This window comes from Silene latifolia, chromosome 11 (genome assembly GCF_048544455.1).
Source record: "Silene latifolia isolate original U9 population chromosome 11, ASM4854445v1, whole genome shotgun sequence".
NCBI classification, from domain to species: Eukaryota; Viridiplantae; Streptophyta; class Magnoliopsida; order Caryophyllales; family Caryophyllaceae; genus Silene; species Silene latifolia.
The window spans coordinates 44,384,942-44,408,630 of record NC_133536.1 but is presented as its reverse complement, the minus strand read 5'-3'; the positions used below and the strand labels follow the sequence as shown (position 1 = coordinate 44,408,630).

The 23,689-nt window shown below is 36.8% G+C and overlaps 2 protein-coding genes across 2 annotated transcripts; both read right to left on the bottom strand.

Annotated features, from left to right (window-relative positions):
* Positions 1 to 15,846: 15,846 nt before the first annotated feature.
* Positions 15,847 to 16,419, bottom strand: LOC141613316 (uncharacterized). The gene has a single exon (XM_074432050.1). The coding sequence runs from the start codon at positions 16,417 to 16,419 to the stop codon at positions 15,847 to 15,849; it is 573 nt and encodes a 190-aa protein (XP_074288151.1).
* A 355-nt stretch (positions 16,420 to 16,774) lies between these two features.
* Positions 16,775 to 18,645, bottom strand: LOC141613315 (protein FAR1-RELATED SEQUENCE 5-like). Its single transcript, XM_074432048.1, has 4 exons — positions 18,624 to 18,645; positions 18,284 to 18,352; positions 18,061 to 18,138; positions 16,775 to 17,967 (listed from the first exon to the last, which is right to left on the bottom strand). The coding sequence occupies exons 1-4, from the start codon at positions 18,643 to 18,645 to the stop codon at positions 16,775 to 16,777; spliced, it is 1,362 nt and encodes a 453-aa protein (XP_074288149.1).
* Between the last annotated feature and the right edge of the window lie 5,044 nt (positions 18,646 to 23,689).

Below are 23,689 nucleotides of genomic sequence, written 5' to 3'. Positions count from 1 at the left end.
GTTCATGATATGCCACATACAATATCGGTGGCGCGCTGTCTTGAACACGAGGGGTACCGCTTTAAGAATACCAGGATCCTGATCGGTAATAATATACTTAGGCTCCTTCCCATCCATCACAGCAAAAAAACGGCTGAAAACCCATTGAAACGAATCCGTGTCTTCATGAGCAACCAGCGCGCCACAGAACGTGATTGATCGTTTATGGTGATCTACCCCGGTGAAAGGTGTGAAGGCCATATCATACTTATTGGTGGAATAATTTGGACCGAACGACACTATATCACCAAAAACAGAGTAGTTCCTTCTAGCAATACCGTCAGCCCATATAGCTTTACTCAGACTACCATCAGAATCAACATCATAGTCAAAGAAGAACTCTGGCCTATTAACAGCCATTTCCTTAAAGTGGTCCACGAACATCTGACCGTCCCGTTCATGAATGTAGCATTTCACATCTCTGTGAAAGTTCTTAAAATCATTTAAGCTAGCTCCATTGTTCTCAAACCCATTAACATGTTCCTTCAGAATTTTGTAAGTCTTTGTTGCTCCTATCTTCAACTGTTAATTAATGACAATCTTTTAGAAATATTTAAAAGTGTAACTTTAACCGTTAATATAGTAATTTTAATAAACAAAAGTGTAACTGCAACAACCCAAAGAAAGTATAATTCTAACCAACAAAACTGTAATTTTTGGAAGGAAAAAGCTAACTTCAGCAAACCCAACACGGTGTCATTTTAAAGTCAAAGTAATAAATACCTAGAATACTCACCCTTGAATTATAAAGGATTATCATTTTGTGATAATCTGTTATGTTGCATGCCAACTTTTGAAACTCCTTGTCTCTGGAACATATGAGTTCATGGTTGTGGCCACTGTGGAATCTGTCAATTAATAATTCCCTATTTCTCATAAATAGCCTAATCCTCGCTTTGCACCCAACGCGCCTGACTTTGTGTCTCCTACCTGAATCCTGGCGGCCACCACACTCCATTTGTCCCTTATGTGTGAACCCCTCTCGGTTGCAAACCAACGGTTTAGATTTTATTTCCCCGCCACGCCATCTCTTTGTTGTGTATTTCCGCACATCAAAACCACAAGCAACAACATAAATCTTATAAAATGTCACTGCCTCCTCGATTTCCAGAAATTCCTGCCCAACATATGGGGTAAAATTTTCTTCAACGTCCCTGCAAAATTCTTCATCGTTCGGCTTTCGTTTTTCATTGTGCTCAATTGTATCTGTCAATAGTTCAATGATTAACAATTGTATACATATCATGTTAAAGTAACCCATGTTTTTGTTAAAATTATACTTTTGTCTATTAGAATTATACTTTTTAATATTACAGTTACACTTATTTATATAGTGCTGAAATTACACTTTTGATTGTTAAAATTATACTTTTCTCGGATAGAATTACACTTTTTACCATTACAGTTATACTTATTCATATAGTACTGAAATTACACTTTTGATTGTTAAAATTATACTTTTGCCTGTTAGAATTATACTTTTTAATATTACAGTTACAATTATTTATATAGTGCTGAAATTACACTTTTGATTGTTAAAATTATACTTTTCTCAGATAGAATTACACTTTTTACCATTACAGTTACACAGTACAATTATACTTTACAGTTCATACTCTCTTTCTGCAATTACACTTTTTTTCGTTGGAATTACCAAGTTCACTTTTGCAGTTACAATTTTTCAGCTCATTCTCAAATTACACTTCTGGTTGTTAAAATTATACTTTCTACCATTACAATTACAGTTTTTAATTTACTTATCAGATTACACTTTACAGTTCATTATTACAGTTCAGCAATTACAGTTTTTTTTTTGTTACAATTACCATGTTCACTTTTACAGTTACACTTTTTTATTCCTTACATTACACTTTCGTCCGTCAGTATTACACTTTTGTCTGTTACAGTTACACATTATATCTGTTCACACAGTCATTTAACTGTCACATTGCGATTACTATATTGACTCTTATTAATAACAAACTGTAATTTTAAAAGATTACAAGCAACTGTAATTTTATCTACCATAATAATTCCAACGTCGTTAAGTGTAATTTCAACTATGACCTTAACTACGAAAAGTTCCATTGTTTAAAGATTAAACGTGACAGACTTCATGTTGAACTCACTAATGTTGATGTTGGTGTTGATGTTGGAGCTTTCAAATAACAAAACCTAGCTTCAAAATAACCTAAATTACATATACTTCTCATATGTAAGCTACTGTTGATATTTAACCTAGTTTCTTTGATAAATAAAAAATAAACAAACAAATCATTATTTAACGTTGGATGAAACAAATGAATAAAAGATCCAATAGTTACCATCGATAAATGGAATCATCTGCAAATCCGCCATTGTTGATGTTGGAATATGGTCTTGTTCTTTGGCTACTAGTTGTTCTTCGAAGTGCATCTTCGTTGGCCTCTTAATGTAATGATGGAAGATGATAAAGGAAGAAAGTAGGATTTTTATTTGATCAAAATTATCGCCAGGAAGAAGTCATAACTAGGTTGAGTTTTTTTAAAATTGTGTTTTGGTGGGGTTTGTGTAGTGTTGTGTTGAGGAAGGTGAGTGAAATAAGCCTTCATGTTTTGGTGGGGTTTGTGTACTATACAGTGGGTAATAGAAATCTCTCTGACACACACACCCTCTCTCCTCCTCAACCTATTTCCTTTTTTTACGCCTATTTTGCCAATAAAGCAAGCAAATCTAGACGGTCCATTAAGCTAATCCAAAGGCTCTAGTAAAGCCTTAAGGACTCAAAACATATAAGGGACTTATATATATATATATATATATATATATATATATATATATAGAATCAGGATCCCGTACGAGCCAAATTATGGTGTGAACCGTACGAACTACTAATACCCTCACTGTGTAACGTTTTTAAAACACAACTGTCACTCATAATCCCCCATTAGACTCCCGATAATAGCAAGGACGACTTCTCTCTCATCACCAACCACCGCTCCCCGACGGCGACATCACCGACGACCGCTCCCGGCGGTGGCGACTTGATCTCCCATTGCCTTCCGACGGTGACGTTTCTATCCTGACGTAACCCTAATTTCTTCATTTTATATTGTTTATGTTTTAGCTGATTTCTATTTTTGATTTTTGATCTTTATTAAGCTGCAAATGTTGATTATTGAAGCTTAAACGTATATAATTAATGTTTTAATTGCTTTTTATTATACTTGTTTGAAGTTATTACATAGCTATGATTATCTGTTGTGTTATGTGTCATGTGTTTTGAGGGGATGCGATTCATTTACTGGTGGTCGTACTGGTGTGAGTTCTGTTGACTGGTATGCTCAGTTGTGCTGTGTTTATTGGGGTATTTTTAAGTCTAGATACACATCTCTTACATACAGGATATGCATGCTTATTCTATAGGATCCACACAACTATTTCATGTATGCAGTAGCAGTAGCTTGTGCATGTCGCACCATTTATATTAATGTTCGTGATTTTGTGTTGGGTCATAATTCATAAGAGTCTCACGTTTTGGGCTAAGTCCACAATTAGGATGCCATCTTAGGTCTTGTTATTCTGGATACACATTTGTTACTTACGGAATACACATGCTACTTTTACTAGATACACAAATTACTTCATGTATCCGGTAGCATTAGCCTATGTATCTTCCAATATTAGCATGTGTTGTTGTGTTTATAGCTGTACTTTAACTCTAGATATACATCTCTTGCCTACAGCATACACATGCTACTTCGATAGGATACACAAACCAATTCATATATCCGCTAGCAATAGCTTGTGCATGTCTCACCATTATATTAATATTTAGCGAGTTTTGTTGGGTCAGAATTCAGAAGATTTTAATTGGCTAAGCCTAGACGTAGGATGCCATCTTAGGTCTTGTTACTATAGATACGCATTTGTCACTTATGGAATACACATGTTGCTTATACTGGATACACAAATTGATTCATGTAACTGCTATCAATATTCTGTGCATCTCTGAATATTCTTTTGATAAGTCTGATGTGGGGGAGTTGTGTCGAAATAGAATTTAGCAGAATTTTGATGTTCTTTGATAAGTCTAAAATTAAAATTTCATCTTAGTTATTTTCAGTTTCATTGTTTGTAACTAATTGTCTTTTTTTACTAACTTTCTAAAAATGTAGTTCCAGAAAATTTAGTCTTAATTAAGTCTACATAATCATCTATGGAAAATTGGTGCAATCGGTGTGTTGTTAATATTCTAGCAGAAGATAAAGAATGATTTATTGGAAATTATGTCACTGAAAAGCAAATGGGAATGGGGTTTTCATTTGATCCGTTAAAGGAAATTACCCTCAATGGCACAAGCTATGAAGCACAATATGATGTTTTTAATAATCAACATTTAATGAACCAGATCTTCACACGACTTGATTTGTACGAAGATAAGGTAAGTATGGCAATGGTTTGTAGAAATTGGTGTCAACTCTTTCTCATACATCCAAAAGCACCTCGTGTTTACATGGCATTCTTGGGGTCTTTAGTACTAAATGATTTGACTGGGGTACGGATTGCTCGTAGGAGTCCTAACATCCTTTATCAAAGCTGCATATGTTTTTTAACGGACAATATGATAGCGAAGTTCATCCTCCATTTTCACCAAGCAAAAAATAAAAGTCCTAATATGCATCTTAACATTCCTAATGATATTGCAATTGGCGAAGTGTTGTTGTTGCTTAGAGCTCTGCCATCTGAGACAAGAAGCACAACAATTTCCATTGCTGCAGATTTGCTAATAACTCGTGAAAATCTCTCTTTTTTTTATTTCCCTTTCCCGCTCGACATATAGCCCAAGCTAGTTTATGTGTACTTAGGGTGTTATATGTGTAAGGTTTTTAAAGTTTTCCTTTTGTTAGTAGTTTAGTAGTTATTGTGTATAATTATGTAGTTGTTATAAACTTTTGTATAATTATGTACTTCTTTTGTATAATTATGTAGTAAGTTGTATAATATTTTGCGTACCCTCTATTGTAATATAATTTTTTACTTTGTATCCAATATTAGCATGAATCTTCTAGTTTAATCACGGTCCCTCAAAGGGTTCACCCTAAAGTGTTTCACGTTGTAATTTTATGATTTTTGTCCCGTCGTTTGATCCTTTTTCCGCTGGATACATACATAGCTCTTGTTGCTTAGATAGATGCATCTGTGTTTAGTAACTAGATATATATGTCTATTACGTAGATACATCTTTTACAGTAGTTAGATACTTACGTCTAGCACGCTAGCTTCACTATTTAAAGTTTGATACGTGTGTCTGTCAAATGTCATTGTCTCACTTCTTTAGAAGATTTGTGCTTGCTATTTGCGCTTCTTATTCCATTTTTCTGCTTTACAATGTAAAATTCTTGTCATTCGTCAATAATGTATTTTATGAATGGTATTTTTTTGCTTTATAGATACACTTGTTTTTAACCACATATTTTAATCATATTTTCAGATTTCCACACATGGATAAGTTGAAGCTATATAATGATGGTGCAAGTACAAGCAAACAAAACTTGAATACTATTACTAAGAGAAGTCCATCCAAGAAAGTTGTTAAAAGGAATATAAAAGATGATGATGGCTTGGGGCAGTGTTATTTGAGGACACGTATGTCACCTAAAATGTTCTTGACATTTATCAACAGTAATTTGAGTGCAAAACAAGTAGTTGATATAAAGGACATGGGCTTTGGTGGTGTTCTTAATCTCCGGACATATATGATTTCAGGTGCTCTTGCGCATTAGCTAGTTACCAAATTCAACATATCGTCATGCTCCTATATGAAAGGGCAACTTCAAATAACGGATGAAGATGTTCATTTATCACTTGGTATTCCAATGGGTGCAAATGATGTCACGAAAGCTTCCTCAACAGATAGGAGTGTTGACTTTGTTGAGTTAAAGAGTAGATGGTTGACACAATTCAATACAAAAGATCCCACAAAGGTTGATGTTAAGGACATACTACAACTGATTATCAGCCAAAGAGACGGCAGGGAAGAGTTTAAAAGAAACTTTATTGTATTCATTGTCTCAACATTTTTTATGGGCGTAAAAGAGACTTGTGCCAGCTTACGAGTGTTGAAGTGTTTAGAAGATATTTCAGCTGTTTCATCATTAAACTGGTGCAAATTTACCAGACAACGGTTTATTAAAGCTGTTAAAAATTGGAGAAGTTCTGAAAATGATAATTTTGCTGGGCCTATCATGGTGTTCGTGTTTATCTATCTTGATAGAGTATCCTTCAGTTATTTTTCAGTCCCTCGGGTATTCCCAACAATAGCATCATGGACGAAAGAAAGGATAAAATCTAGGCTTAAGGATGAGATGAAGGATGGGTTTGGTACTGGAGGTGTTCTATGTCGCATTGTCAAGGCTACGGTTCAGCATGTTACTTTTAGTATCCCAATACAATTGGATATGCCTGAGGCTTTTATTCGAGAACCATAGGCTAATGAGGACCTGAAGGCTAGAGAGGACCCAAAGGATACTGAGGACCCAAAGGCTACTGAGGACCCGAAGGCTACTGAGACAGTGGAGGAGGATAGTAGCCGGAGCAGTATGTTTACTTTCAAGAAATTGGCAGAAGATGCAAACAATCTTGCGCTTGCCTATTCTAGCTTCTCAAAGTCTTTGGCAGAAGCTAGAATGAATTATCCTGACAGTAAGATTGTACAACAGATGGCTTAAATAGCGTCTGCTTTAAGTAATTGCCCCTATTCATCACAACCTACAATAGAGGGATTGAATATTCCTGAAAAGAAAGTTGCTGAGTCTGTCAGAGTGGAAGAGAAGGGAGCTGAAAAAGTGAACAAGAGAGGAGCTGACAATGTGGGAGATATATGGAGCTGTTTGTAATGAAGGTGATAGTGAGGAGCAGGATCCATTTACTAAGTTTGGTAAACTCAAATTTAAAAATGAGGATGAGTTGTTGGCAGCTCTTATTAAATTAGAAATTGCTTTGGGAAAACGGCCAGCAAAGGAGACAAGTAATGTTATCAACAAATCAACTTGTGTAACGGCTTCAGTTCTTGTTTTCGTCAACACCAAAGCTAAGTCAGGTTCTCCTATTGTTTTGGACTCCGAGTCGCAAAAGTTTGAGCCACTGAATTTTGAGAAAAAACAAAAATCTTCTACATTTGTTCGACGGTCTCCACGGTTTATACACCCCTCCCCTCCAAAGTTTACACCTCCTTCCCTCCCATCGGATAATGATTTTACCCCACCTTCATTTAGATTACTTAGTTCAGAATCACAATCACAAGAAGATGAGTAAAAAAGTTCTGTGAAATGGCTGTAGATCTTGGAGACGGAGTTGAAGTTGTGGAACCACTTGTTGTTGAACCCATTTCCTCATTGCCACCAAAAGAACCAGTGCACATTACAAGAGCAATGCTTAAGAGAAAGAGAGTTGAATCACAATTTTTCAGATCTCCTTTCCTTCAGAGAAGTATTATAGTTGCTGGGAATTTGAATAAAGTTGAAAAAGATGTATTGGAATATGTATTTTCAGAGTCATCTGATGGAAGGTATGATTTTACTAACATTGTGTATGAATTTGTGTTACACACTTTTGTTTATAAAGTATGATTGTGATAACTAACTTTTATCGATACATGTTTGTTCAGTGAGATCCTATTTCAATGTGATAACCATAAACTTAGTCGGGCAGATTTGAAAATGGTAGTGACAGGTGACATAGTGCTTAAATCTGTCATACATGCTTGGTGTTTCATTTTGAACCAAAGTGAAACACGTAGAGCAGCCAGTTCACCGTATAGGTTGTATCTCCCGCAAACCGATGATGAAGTAAGTTTTATAATAATCTGATGATATTCTTGGAATTACTCATGTTTATCTCTTTTGCAGTCATACTCCGCTACATTTTCTTATAATTTTTTTTAATCACCAGGATCCCCTTATTGTTACTCATACTACCGGCATTAATCACAAGTTTGCAGGAGCAAATCTCGTAAGTAAATATTGGGTTTTAGTTTATGCTATGTTTTCACATTTATTTTTTTTAGTCAATGTGACAGTTAACTATTATTTCTAAACCGCAAGTTTACTAACGTTTTGCAAACATGAAATTGCAGATTTTTGTTCCAATAATCTCTGAGACGCCATTTGTGTTTTGTTTTAACTTCATAGCAATGAAGTTGGAAATTCTGCATGTGATGAAGCCAAAATCTGTCAATTATACAACAATGATTGAGTCTACGGTATGACCTGTAAAGTCCTTTCTGAATGTGATATTTATTTTGGTTTGCTAAACAATTTTGTCAAACGCAGGTACAAGCAATTATGAATTGCTTGGTCCGAAACAAGATTCCATCTATACAAGACGTCAAGAATCTGGTGACGGAGGAGTATATTCCGAAGTCAAATATGGGTGATGGAGTTGATTCTGGGATTTATCTCATGCGTTTGTTGGAGAAGTACATAGGCACTAGAAAGGGTTTTTCTTTGGGTCTAAATGATGTAAGTTGTGATTCATATAGTATAAAATTGGACTTTTGGGTTTATTTAGTTTGCATTCACTGCATTAAGTTTGCTAGATTTATACATCTAGCTACCTAGATACAATTCAATCAATTTCTAGTCTCTATAATGCTTAAGATATATTCCAATTTGTTTCTAGACACATGTAATACTTAACATAAATTCCAATTTGTTTTGTAGCACAACCAAGTTAAGCTCTTTGCTGCAAGAGTTTGCTCTCAGATTTGTTGTTTCGACGGTAATCAACTGAAGGATAAACTCTTATCAAAAGCTGGATCTTTGAGTTTTGATATGAGGTATCCCTCTATTCCTTTGAGTAAATATAATCATAAACTTTCTAATGAAGTTGTAAAGTTGGTGATAAATTTAATTTTTTGATTTGTCCCTGATTTTTCTAGATTTGAAGCAGTTGACCAAGAGTTCCATATTAGAAGGCAGTCACAACATCAATGTCAACGTCAACTCACAGACACAGAACTTCTTGCTGTTGTAATGAAAAAAGGTAAAGACGTCGAGTAAGTTGTCAAATCGATAACATATTTGCACAATTAATTTTTGTTGATGCACTTTTATGTTCTAATTATATTCATATACAGTTTAGACGAGATTTTTGTGAATACTGAGTGGATGGGAGTGTGTCGAAAACGAATGCAAAGTTTGCAAAATCGACAATGGGTAATGGATTTGGTAAGTTTCCTAGACCTTTTATTATTATTATTATTATTATTATTTTTTTTTTTTTTTTTTTTATAATAACATGCGCGCAGCTTTCATTAAAATAAAAATAAAAGGTTTACATGAAATTGGTGGGGAGCCGAGAGACAATCTGGGCTCCCACACCCTTAGCAATAGCAAAGTTAAGTCTAGTAAAAATGTAAGCGGCTACCCGAGCCCCCGCATCCTGAGATACGGAGAATTTCTGGATCCGCTTGAGCAAGGCAACAGCATCCGAACCCAGCTCCCCAAGCGAAGAGAAAGAGAAAGGTAGGAAACCATAACCCGCTACCGTGCACAAATCCCCATACTTAGCACACTTTCGCTGAGCAGCATCAGCGACAACCCGGCCCGGCACAAAATCTGCCAACCCAGTCTGAGTCAAAGGTGAAGAACCTGTCAGGTCAACGCACACATCACGCCCCCTGTCCCAAGAATATAGCAATAAATCCGCAGGACGAAGAGAGCCACCATGCCCATCAACCAAACCGATATCAACCTCCTTCCCCGCAGTAATACCAGATCTATAGCAGATGTCAAAAAGAGTGTCCCGGACAAGGTTATGCCGATGTTTAACGCCCACAGTACCAGTACAAGAAACAGCGTGGTCCCCAAAAACATCCTCAGCAAAAACCCGAGAGCAAGCAGGACAGGGCCTAGATACCGTGAATAACGGAACACCCAGACGATACCCCAACACACTACGGTAAGTCCTCCCGTTCATAGTCTGCCCCAACCCTGAGATAGGAACCGCACGTAACCAATCAGAGGAGTGAGAACCCTGCTGAGACTGCCATAAAGCAAGCTGGCGTGGTGTCAAAGAGAAAACAGACTCTGAGGTAGCAGCAACCGTCGTGAAATAAATATCTGCCAATTTCTTCATAAGTTTGGGGGCAGCAATTTCACTAGGGTGACCTAATATATCAGAACCTGTAGTCGCAGTAAACACCTGCGCGGCATCATCAAAAGCAGGGCCAGCAGCTACAACACCAGAAGGGCCGAGGAGCTTAGCCTGCAAACCAGCAGACTGCAAGCGGGACGCTATAAAAGCATAAAATAAAACATCTCCCGCCGCGTAGACACCAAGTCCACCAAGATGAAAAGGGAATGTAGCAAGGCGCCACTGCCAATCCCCAAAACCCGGCCCCGACGCGGTGACAATACGTTCCAAGCTAGAACGCAGAGCGGCATCAAAAGGAAGATGGACAGACCCAAAAACACTAGGGGAGCAAGTACGAAGGGAGAAGCAGAGCTTAGAAATACCAGTACAAGCTCGAAGAAGAAGCAACTCACATTGCGGGTCCTCAATCCTCCCAACCAAGTCCATTAGCTCAATGGTCTTAGTTACTCTCGTCGCCACAATCTCTTTGCTAAAACCAGGACAAGTCTTCGAGGTCCTCCCAATCTTTCGTAACACCGCGCAATGGCCGAGAAATAGAAGTGGGGAAAACCCCAGGAAGCCGGCTCCGTGGGTCCTCAACAGGCCAAAAGACCTCCGTCTTGGAGACATTTAGGTGTAAACCAAAACGAGGGCCATCCAACCTAATCAAGTCCAAAACCTTCCCCACCTCCAAAGTATCACCCACAATGGTGCCATCATCTAAGTACCATGCCTGCAAAGTGAGGTCAAAAGTGTCCCGGATCTTGCAAACCAAGGGATGCAAAACCAACGCGAAAAGCAAAGGCCCCAACGGATCACCCTGTTGAACACCCTGACAAGACCACAAGCAGTGCTCCCCATAAAAAAGGCGGGCCGGGCTGGAATAACAAAACTCCACCCAACGGGAGAGAGCCGGGCAACGACGGCGGACCTCCTGAAGCATGGTCGAACGGTCAACAAGGTTGAACGCATTCTGGAAATCAACCAGCAGCATAGAAAGCCCCACCTGAGCCCCCCGAGCCTCAATGATGAGCCGGTTCAAGGCATGCAAGATAGCCTCTCCTCCACCGGACACACCCACCCCGAACTGAAGCCCATCAAAATAAGAAGATAAAGACGGGCCAACCATAGAAGCACCAACCATAGAGACAAGCCGTCTCCAGACCGTACCAACAAAGAATAGGATTTAACTCCACCACCCGGTTTAACGAGTGGTGTGAGAGGGCGCCGACAATGTACTCACCCGAGGAGGAAGAGGACACGGCCCTCAAGAAAAAGATTAACCACCCTAGTAATAGAAGTGATCAAATCATCGGAGATAGCCACAGCAGCGCCACTCAAACAATCCATAAGGTGCTGGGCACGAAAACCATCCCTCCCACAGGAAGTACCACGTGGGAAGCTCTGAATCATATCCAAGACCACCGCCGAAGAGGCAACCAGAGGATGATGATCCCCAGACAGAGGAGGCAATGAAGGAGGCGGGGCGACAGGATGCTTCTCACGCAGGGCCACGAGAGTGGCATCGGAGTAGGGGGCGACCCTAAAGGAAGAAAGCACCCGTACAGCAGCAGTATAATGGCCATCAGAAATATTCCGCCGGCATTGGCGGAGGTTAAGCTCACTCAAATCCAGATCCTCATCCACAGAAAATGAAGAAGGACCCTCATCAAAGCACTCATGTAACAACTGCAACCCCCCCCCCCCCCCAGGTGTCCCCCAAGCAAGTATAGCCCTGGCAATGCCCTCCTCCTGATGCTGACGTCGAATAGCAGATCGACACTCATGATTACTCCGAGGGGCGAAAGTCCTGAGCAAACAAAGAGGTAGAACAAGCAAACGAACCCAGCGGGAGAGATAACAAGGGGCATCAAACACCACATCCAAGGCCCCTTTCAAAGCCCGAGCAAACCCCAGACGGCACTTAGGAGGAATAGATTTCACGGTGCGAAGGCCTAAAGACAACAAATGATCCAGCGAAGATATAGACCACTGAACGAGCTCTACACTATCATCAGAAGAAACCGAAGTAGAAGGAGCCAAAGGTCTCGGAATACCATGAATATGGAAGGTGTAAATGCCATCAACACACCCCGGATGCTCCACAAAATCACCCCGACTATGCCGACATCTTGCTCTAACAGTACGGGTCATAAAACACACCCCACACAACCAGAGCCCCATCCGTCTCAAAGAACTCTCGGCATTGGAATAAACAGTCAAACTATCAGTAAGAGTCTGACGCGTAAGGTCCAACGCACCAATAAAAAATGTTCACAAGAAGAATTGAACCCGTGACATTATTATTATTATTATTTTTATTATTATTATTATTATTATTATTATTATTATTATTATTATTATTATTATTATTATTATTATTATTATTATTATTATTATTATTATTATTATTATTATTATTATTATTATTATTTATACTGGTCTTTTTGTGACATTTAGAACATGATCATTTATATGTAGGTGCTTGATATGTATGGTGTGATGTGCACATATGATAGAACTGATATTCTCTACTTGCCAACAACAATGCAGGTAGGTAATTAAGATATATATGTTGATTCAGATTCGAAAATGCAGTTTTTCAAATGTATTAGTATTCAATATCTAAACAATTTTATAATTTCAGTTTGCTAAGCCCACATTAGGTCCTCAGAAAGGAAACATTGTCTGGTGCCCTCAGTTTAAGATGCATTACAAGCCTGAAAATGGAGCAACTATTGAAAAGGTAAATTTGTTGGGAATCTAGTGGAAAAGTTGTTTTGTAATTGAATATATATATATATATATATATATATATATATATATATATATATACAACTCAAGGGGAAAAGTTGTTTTAGAGTTGGGTGGAATGTCATTGTATGACCTTTACTGCTATGACATTGGTAGGTGTTTTTCATAATTGGCAAAAAAGGTAATCAATGGTTAGCTTGTATGTCGGACCTCAAGAAGCAGTAAAACTATATCTTGGACTCATGTAAGCCAAACTCAAAAAAAGCAGTTGATATTGAGGAGTATAATCCTTATGTGGAGGATATTATATGGACTCTACTTTTTTTGTTATATTTTTGCATTTTTATTATCAGTTAGGATGAAATTATTTTATTACTATTTTTGATAAGTTGTTGTCATTCAAAGGTGTTCCATGTTGCAAATCAGTTTGAGCACCACAAGGGTTACAATCATCTTAGGGGCATCATCTTGTTTACTACTATTGTTATCGATGTACATCAGCAAGAAAACGCGTAAGTTTTCTAAAAAATTCCTTATTTATTAAGCTGGGGTTAGGGGATTTCATATATTAGATTTCCACTGTTATAAAGTTTTGTCCTTTAATAGGATGCAGTTTTTCACTCTAATAATCTCATACTGTATGTGTAGTTATGATTGCGGACTATTTGTTATGAAGTTTCTGGAGGGTGCAATACACGATAAGAAATTATGGGAGGACCAAAACTATTTAAAAGTGAGTTTAATAGACTTGATAAGTAAATTTTCATATTTTACGGATTTTCACTTTACGTGTCATTGTTTATTGTCATTTTAATTTGCAGAATATGACTGCTTATCGTCGACAAATTATGTTGAAACTACTCAAGTGGGAGAAAAATACTGCAAAGGTAATTTTTAAATATGTGGAACTGATAGATACATATATGTAGGTGCAATAAAGCACCTTAGTAGGGCACACAATCTTAAATTACTGGATAGACTTCTTTCAGTGTGTAGATACACACCTCCTGCTATTTTGGTACACATCCCCTAGCTGTGTGGGTACACACCTGATGCTGCGTGGGTACACATTCCTGGTTGTGTAAATACACATCTATGGCTTTTCGGGGTACACACTGGTTGTTGTGTGGATACACTTCTCCGGTTGTGAGGATACAGTTCTTTGGTTGTGCAGATACACCCCAGCTGCTGCGTGGATACACACCTGCAGCTGTCTGCATACACACCTGCAACTGTGTGGATACACTTTGTTAGCTGTTTAGATACACATATCAGAATGTGCGGATACACCTCCGCTAATGGGGTGGATACATTCCTACTGTTTTGTGGATACACACCTGCAACTAGTGTGGATACACATCTCTGGCTGTTTGGATACACACCCGCTGGTGTGTGAATACACAGCCCCGGCTTTCTGGATACACATTCCTACTGTTTTGTAGGTACACATGTGCCGGAGATGCTGATTTTATTTTACATATAAAATTATTTTAAACTAACTTAACGTTACTTTTTTCATGTTTTATGGCCAGGTAAGTTCGTAGATTATTTTAGCAGATGGGAGTGTGTTTTGTGGATGTTTGTGGGTACTGAAGTGTAATCGAATTTAATAATGTTGTGTTCAAACATTCCAGGAACATTTTTGACACAATGGTTTTTGTTCATCAAATGTAATTTTGTTTCGATCCTTTTTCAATGTATGGCTACTATTAATATTATTCAGTTATTAAATTCATATTAACACATATCGCAGCTGCTGCGTGGGTACACATTCCTGGTTGTGTAAATACACATGTATGGCTTTCTGGGTACACACTGGCTGTGAGGATACAGATCTTCGGCTGTGCAGATACACCCCAGCTGCTGCGTGGATACACACTTGTAGCTGTGTGGATACACACCTGCAGCTGTGTGGATAGGCATCGTTGGCTGTCTGGATACACATCTCAGAATGTGTGGGTACACAGCCCCGGCTTTGTGGATACACATGTGCCGGAGATGATAAAATTATTTTAAACTAACTTAACGTTACTTTTTTCATGTTTTGTGGATATACATGGCTACTATTAATAATACCCAGCAAGTAGTTATTAAATTCCTATAACCAATTAAGTAAATTTAATTTTTAATTCATCAAAATTCCTCTGAACAATTTGTGGGTCAAATAATCTTAATTGATGTGGGGGAATCGCACCTGGGCTAAGTATAGCTACCATGACTTTAGTAGTGATTTGGTGAGCACAATGGGCGAGGTAGTAATGGCACATACGACGATTATGGTAAGAAGAAACACCACATGCAACATTCAAGATACGAGAAAAACCACACCAATTCACTATTCCCATTGTTTCATCAATTTTTATGAAATAAAGAACTTAATCTACAACCTCTATTAATATTTTATTTTTAATTATGGTACAACCACTATTTTTCCAGCTGGTTATTCTTGTAAACTGGAAAAATATGGTTGTCCACCCCTTCCTACATGTAGCCTATTCTACATATGTAGAAACAAGAAGATTATGTTTATCGTCCTTCGGCCTAAAACTACTTTGTATGTTTTCAATATCAATCAGTATTTCTTACGTGTGTCACAGCTCGACTTTTGAGGGTACACAATAAAAGTTTGTAGAATAATAGAGAAGCAATGTGTTTGAACGGTAAACGTGAGACATTAGACAAAACCAAACCATCGCGACTGCAGGGATCCATCATAACTAAGCACAAAGCACGCTAAGAAATTATGGCCTAAGATCCGTTAATTAAACATGACAATCCTTTCACAATTTAAAGTCAAATACTACATACTTCTTAGAAGTCTTTACATACTAGAAAGTTTTTAGAATACTTAATACATCTTACACTTTTTCTAGCTGAAATCAAACTGGAATCACTTTTGAGTGACTCGACTTGGGCAATTCCTACTATCATGATGAGTCATTTCACCGCAAGCACGATATTCCTCAAAGGCTTGGCATTTTCTTGTACTGCCTTTTCCTTGTTTGAAGTAATCCGTCTTCCTGATCCCTTATTCTTACACTTTTCTGGTGGTAGAACACTAGCTTCAGTCGGTATTTTCGACCCAATAAGCATCTCAATTTCAGCTTTCTTGTTTTTTGACTTCCCACGCTTAACTGAAATCATCAATTTCTCGTTGAAACTGCGAAGAAGTTCAAGCAGCTCATCACCAAGTTCCTCATTATCTTCAACAAGAGAAACTGAAGTAAATACTTCCGACCACAATTCACTTATCTTGCTTTGGTGGTTTTCTATTGACATATAATCAGCTAGGAGGGTTGTTCCAGCAACATTAAAAATAGGATGGCATGTTGCATATTTGCTCCATCTGTCTAATAGATACTCCCTAGGTATATCATCAAACCTTCTATCTCTTAACACCCACAGAACATGCTTACAAAGTAACCCAATTCTTTCAAACATCTTACACAAACAAGAAAATTTATTACCACTTAAATCAACTTTGTATACCTTGTCTTTCTCGCGGTCCATTATTGAAATATGCTCATTGTTGTCTTCAGTTGTCCTTGGTGAAAGACCACAAGTAAAACATGCAGCTTGGAGTTCTTCTTGAAATTCATAAAAAAACAGTGGTGGTGTAAAATTCAGAAGTTTTGTTTTCTAGAAGGAGAGGTGTTGATAATTTTGGAGAACAGATCTTATCATCAGCAGTCACCTTAGCATAGTTCCAACGTTGTGCATCCATAGCCGATTGGAAACGCATCCAAAACTCGACAAGAGTGAGGTGCGGGTTTGTGAAATTTCCAAAGAAGCTATTTTCAGATTATGACCTTGATGTTGTGCGCATAATCCCACCAAGATATATGTCTCTAAAGTAGGCAGGAATTCAACTTGAACGAATGTCAAACATTGACTTCAGCCACTCATGATCAGAAAGCTCATACGAAGAAAGGATCGATTTCCATCTCAATTCGAATTCTTGTGTATCAATCTCTCCATCCCAAACAATAGAATTTATTTCCTTCAAAAAGTTTGTGTTTTGGCAAATTGTTGGCCCGACTTTGTCTGGCAACTTTTTCATTATATGCCACATGGATAATCGGTGTTGTGTTTTGTCACGAAACACATCTTTTACAGCTTGATTGATGCCTTTGCATTGGTCAGTTATAATTGTAGTAGGATAGCAATCACCCATAACCTTCACAAAATTCTCAAACAACCAGGTAAATGATTCTCCATCTTCCTTTCTTAACAAACCACCCGCAAAAGTGACGCATCTTTTATGGTTGTCCACACCCGTGAACGGACAAAACACCATTTTATATTCATTGAAGTTATAAGTAGCATCAAAAGAGACGGCTTCACCAAAAAGGGCATAGTTTTTAATTGAGATTGGATATGCCCAAAAAACCTTACTTAATCTTTTTTCATCATCCACCTCAAAGTTGAAATAAAATGATGGAGACATAGCCTTCTTTTGCATGAAAGTCTCCAATAACAACTCAGCATCATATTCCGTGATATATTTCTTAACATCTCTTGAAAAGTTTTTGAAATATTCTAAAGAAGCCCCAACATTTTTGTACCCTTTTACATATTCTTTAAACATTCTAAAGGAATCCACCGGACCATGATTTACCCTTGAATTATCCATGATAATTTTCTTGTGAAAGAGATTCAAATTCCTAGATGGTTTTATATGAACCATTGTAGCTGGTGTAACCATTGCATGTGTGTGTATCTCAACAAAATCATAAATTTGGTATTCACCGGTATCATTTCTCTTAAAACTAACCTTAGCTTCACATCCTGTTCTCGTAACAGTTCTCTTTCTTTTAGTCCCCTTGTTCCTACTTTTGCCTTCTTTATTACACACACACACAACGCTTGTGTGTAACAATCCCATTAACAATTTTGTTGAATCTAACCTTGGAATAAACTCACAAACTTTTGCATATTTGTTGTAAAAATCTATTCCATCTTCCAAATTTGAAAATATCATACCGTTGATTGGTTTTAGATCTTCTGGACAGCTTGGGAATCCAAAAATTGTGTTTTCAGAACCAACTTCTGGGGTTTCTATAAGATAATTAACCAAAAGGTTGTTATTTTAAGGCAAGTACATTATATTAGGAACCAAATTCTGGGGTTCCTATGCTTCCATTTTTTTACCGGGTGCATTAGTCAATGGAAGCACAGGAGGTATATCATTGTTCATTAAAGCATCGACATTAGCAGTAGCTATACTGTCTGCACAGGAAATGACACACAGTAGAAAACGCATTATGTTCCAGTACTGAAATCAGCAAAAAAATACTCCATAGGTACACATTACTATGATATTAAATACAATAGTTAATGTATTTAGATACATACTCAACTAAAATTTTTGTACCTGTTGCATCTTTCAAGGGAAGTACAACCATTATATCTGAGGCATGGACATTAGTAGCAGGTATACTATCTGCACAGGTACACATCTCATTCAAATTAGATACAGTAATTCATATGTCACGATACATGTGTGTTTTAGATACAGTAATTCATATGTCACGATACATGTGTCACGATACATCAACAATTTGCTGTAGAGAAAAACAAGTTGCGATTTCAAACTCCTAAAGGTTCATCCAAAAATTTTCAAATGCTATACTAGCTTAATTTTTTGAAAAGACCGCTCTACAGTGCACAAAACCATAATCAATACGAGTATTTATCAAATTCGGAGCACATACTTTCTCTCACGAAAATTCTCATTATATCCTCTCTATAAATGTTTTAGAAATGTGAGTTAATGACTCACATTACTGTCATATTCCATATACTTTGGTTCACATCGATTTTAATCTGATACGCCACATTAGGTACATGATACCCACAAATTATAAATTACAAAACTTCTAAATTTGATCAAATAAATAAACACCATGCCTCAGATACACTGTTTTAGCTAGCCAGATACATTTCTTTCAAGTTAGCTGGAATCATGTATATAACAGCTTGAAGAGATGTATCTTGGCTAAGAATTTTATTCTGTCATGCCCCCATTAAACCCAAAAAAAATACAAAAACAGGCAGAAAAATTATGCAGAGGTAGGAAAATTATACAGAGGTACACATATTTGTGATCCTAGATACACTAGTTCAGTTTTCTAGATACATACTCGTTCAGTTCTAGCTGGAAGCATGTATCTGACATCCCCCCCAATAAGAAAAAACTGTAATGTGTACCTATAACTTCTTCTGTGATTGAATCATCCTGTTTTCCGTTATCAACTACAATACCTTAAGCAATTTCAGAAATGGATCCCAAATTAAATCGAAAAATAGTTCGCAAAAATGTATTTAGAACAATAATTCATACCTGAAGCAGGAGAAGATCATGAAATTATAACCATCCTAAAAATAGTATCAGAACACAAACTAAATTACCATCAAAATCCCAAAATACAATTTACGATTAAAATTTGTAAACCCTAATTTTAAGAATTTCAATTTGTTCGAACCCTAATTTTTCGATTTTTAAAATATAAATCTGAATAATAGCTTACCTCTTAGATTCGCGTGGACAGGAAGAAAAATGGCGGAAAATAGGATGATTTGCAGCAATGGAGATGAAGGTATTTCCGTCTTTAGATGGAGTGTCTTCGAACAATTTTTTTTTTCTGATGGATGATTTTATTACAGCGCGATACTTTTCCTTTTTAGGTGGTTTGTACGGTTCGTACGTTAAGGTAGTTCGTACCTGAACCCGCCCATATATATATATATATATATATATATATATATATATATATAATTGGGTTGAAACGGTGTGGATGCGACACCTGTTAACCCAACATTAAATACAAGTATTAATTACAGCCGAACATTAAATATAAACATAATAAATGTTACATAAATCTCAGCAATGTATTAATTAGAGTTTATTAAAGAGTAATAGGTAAAGATCGTCTCTCGCTAATTTGGAGGGAGACATAGTAGGAGAAAAATAAATTCAGTGGGTCCCTCACCCCATCATATGAGAGGTCTCTCAATAACACTATTGAGAGACCGTCTCTCCGATGTTTTTGTGTAGGTAAGATAAGGGACTCAACTATGGATTTTTTTACAGATAAGGGACTCAATTTTCAAAAAGTACAGTTAGAGGACTCTGTTATAACATCGTTATCCCATAATGTCTAATCCTTGGTATACCCAAAAAAAATTGGCGCCAATGTGAGTAATTACTGCAAGTGCATTTTATTAAAAAAAGGAAAAATTAAATTGAATTCTAGAAGTCACTTAGATTAAACCTAAACTGATATTCTACACAAAACCCTCCCCCACCTTCCCCAAACTCAAAAACCAGAGCATCCAAAAAAATTGAAACAAATACTAGAAAAGATCATCCTTTCTGAGGAAACAACTAAAGTAAGTGATACTAATTACTCCTAATTAATTGTTCAATTTAAGTTTTCTCTTGTGATAATAATCTATTTAAATTATCTTTTATATGAATCGTTAATTTTATATGGAGTTGTTAGGATAGGGGTTTCTTTAAATTTCTACATCTCTTCTCAAGTAAGAAGTTTTTTTATTTATCAATAATTATATATGCTTTTATAATCAAATATACAAAAGTCCATGTATTAAATTTGTAAGAGTTAACCATAGTTTTAGCACCAAGCCCAAAACTATGGATGAAGTGCGATAATTAGTCAATTTCGTTTGTTTTAGCTTTGTTGTTCATAGATGTTTATTAATTGCATTTATTAAAACTTATATTAAATGGAGCTTGATTTTGTGTTGTATACGTTTTGTCGAATTTTGTGTTGTATACGTTTTTGCCGAATTTTGCTGCTTGTCTTATTTTCTTTCACATGTTTACATATATTATGTCGATGATTGGAAGCATCCTTGTTCATCATGGGGGCTATTGGTTGTTGCAACCGAAACTTAGTTACGAGGGAGGGAAGCTTAACATTTATAACAACTTGCCATTAAGAGTAACTGCTTCTTAATTGAGGGGTTTGATAAGTCTATTAGGGTACAAAAATATCATTAAGGTTCATTATTTAGACCCTTTGAAAGATACTGTTAAGTTCGTGTATAATGATGATAGTTTTGAACCAATCATAAAGTATTTGTGTGATGGGAAAGTTGTGCATATGTACCCTGAATATGAAAACGATATTGGTTTGAGTGATTTGGAAAGGAATATATCTTTTATAGACTTACTGACTAGGCAACATCTGAACAACACTAATTATGATGAGAATGGCACTAATGTAGATGATGAAGAGATTGTCGATGCTAGGATTAAACATGGGGAGGTTATAACATTAGAGAATGAATTACAAGAAGAACTTGATAAGTTGGGAAAATAACTCAAAAGAGATAATTTAATATGCGAGATGGAAAGTGATTATGAGAATGGGTCTGACATGGATAGTCATCTACACTCATCGGATGAAGATGAATACGGGCACTTGACTGCTCTACCTCCTAAGAAGCATCAACATCAATCTCGGGGGAAAAAAATTTGATGACACTAAATGGACTGACACATCTTTCTATGTGGGTCAAAAATTTGATAATGCTGTAGCGTTTAAAGACAAAATAATCGATTATTGTGCAAGAAATAGTATTGATGTTAAGTATACAAAAAATATTAAAGAGAAGGTGGGGGCTAAGTGTAAAGATGATAATTGTGAATGGAAAATTTGGGCTTCGTTTGATAAAAATACAAGACATTTTGAAGTGAAGGTATACTATGGAGTTCATTCTTGTGGAAGAAAAAATAAAGTGACAAAAGTGACATATAAATGGATTTCTACACATTACTTAAAGACGTTCAAAACCAATCCTTATATGAAGCTTCAAGAGATAATTCAAGCCGTGTGGACTGATTATGGGCTTAAAGTGTCATCGCATATGGCTTTTAGAGCTAAAAAATGTGCAGTAAGCTTGATTATTGGAGAATATAAAGAACAATACGTTTTACTCAACAATTATGCAGCTTAGATAATGAAGTCTGATAAGAACAATACGATTAAATATCAACTTGATGGTTGTGTTTTTCGTATTAGAATGTACATTTGTTTTGGAGCACTTAAGAAAGGTTTTCTTAGTGGTTGTAGACCATTTCTTTCTATTGATGGTTGTTGGCTAAAAGGTCCTTATGGGGGACAATTATTAGTAGCAGTGGGAAGAGATGGAAATAACCAAATATTTCCGATTGTGTGGGCTGTGGTGGAAGTGGAGAATACTGATTCTTGGAGTTTGTTTCTTTTGTTGCTAACTAAAGATTTAGGGACATTTGATGGGGCTGGTTACACTATTATATCGGATCAACAAAAAGGTATATTGAAGGCAGTGGGTGTTGTTTGGCCACAAGTTGAACAAAGGGTGTGTGCTAGACACGTGTATATGAATTTTAGGGAGGTCTTTCGTGGAGGACATGAGTATAGGGTGCATTTTTGGAGAGTAGCAAAGAGTACAACCCCAAATGAATATGAAGAAAATACTGACCAATTTGCTGTGATTTCTCCCTAAGCAGCCGCTGATTTGATGGGGCGAAATTATGAAAAATGGTGTAGAGCATTCTACACACCACAATCTCAATGTGAGGCAGTAGATAACAATATGAGTGAAGTTTTCAATGCTTACATTTTGAACTCAAGGCACAAACCTATAATTACTATGCTTGAAAATATTAGAGAGTCAATTATGGAAAGAATGCATAAAAAGAGATTTTATTGCCTCAAAAAATTTTAGCATTTGTCCGAGAGCCCAAGAACAATTGGAAAAACCTAAAATTAATGCTCGTGGTTGGAATACATTTCTTGGTGGCAATCTCACCTTTGGTGTTCGGGAAGGGGCAACACAAATAAAGTATGTTGTTGATTTATTGAACCGGACTTGCTCATGTAATGCTTGGCAATTAAATGGCATCCACTGCCATCATGCGGTGTCTGCTATATATCATAATAAAGAGAGACCGAAGATGTATGTTGCTGATGTAGCGCGTCGTTGTACGCCATCAAACACATTTATACCCAACTACTAGCATATCAAGTAAGTTGGGGTCGATCTACGGGACGGGGGTACTCAAATTGTTCAATCTAATCGTACTTGCACTTAGGATGTCACAATTGGTTTGGGTTTGTAGTTGTGTTCTAAACTAATGAAAGCAATAAAGTAAAACAAGCAATAAAGCAAATAAAGATGTAAACAAATGATAAAGATACTAGGATGTCATGGGATCATAAGGGAATCATGGTAAGATAGCATAAATGAGTTGTATAGAAGCAAGCAATTATTATTGTTGAAATTGAGTTAGTTCATGTCATATAATTCATAAGAAGATTTGGGTCCCGGAGCCGAGTCATTCACGACTTTACAACACCTACAATCGACTTAGTTCTTCCCATTAAACTACATGCATGATAAACCAATCTTAGGGAAACTTACGTCTCGGAGCCGAGTCGATTAAGACTTTACAACACCTACAAATCGACTTGGGTAATCCCTATTCAACTCTATGCATGGTCTAATAAGGCTTGAGTTGGTTTATATCTTACAAGCCTCATTGAAAAGATAAGAGATGGGTAAAAAATGCAAGGTTTCATAGTCTAACATTTCATCAAACATAACATGTGCATAAGTTAAAGAACAATAAGCAAGCATTCATATTAACTCATTAAGCATAAATTTATCCTATGATTGACTCCCCTAATCCCCCACTAATCCTAGTTAAGTAACTACTCACTTATTATCATGGAAAACATGTCATCAATGGTGTCAATCATCACAACAA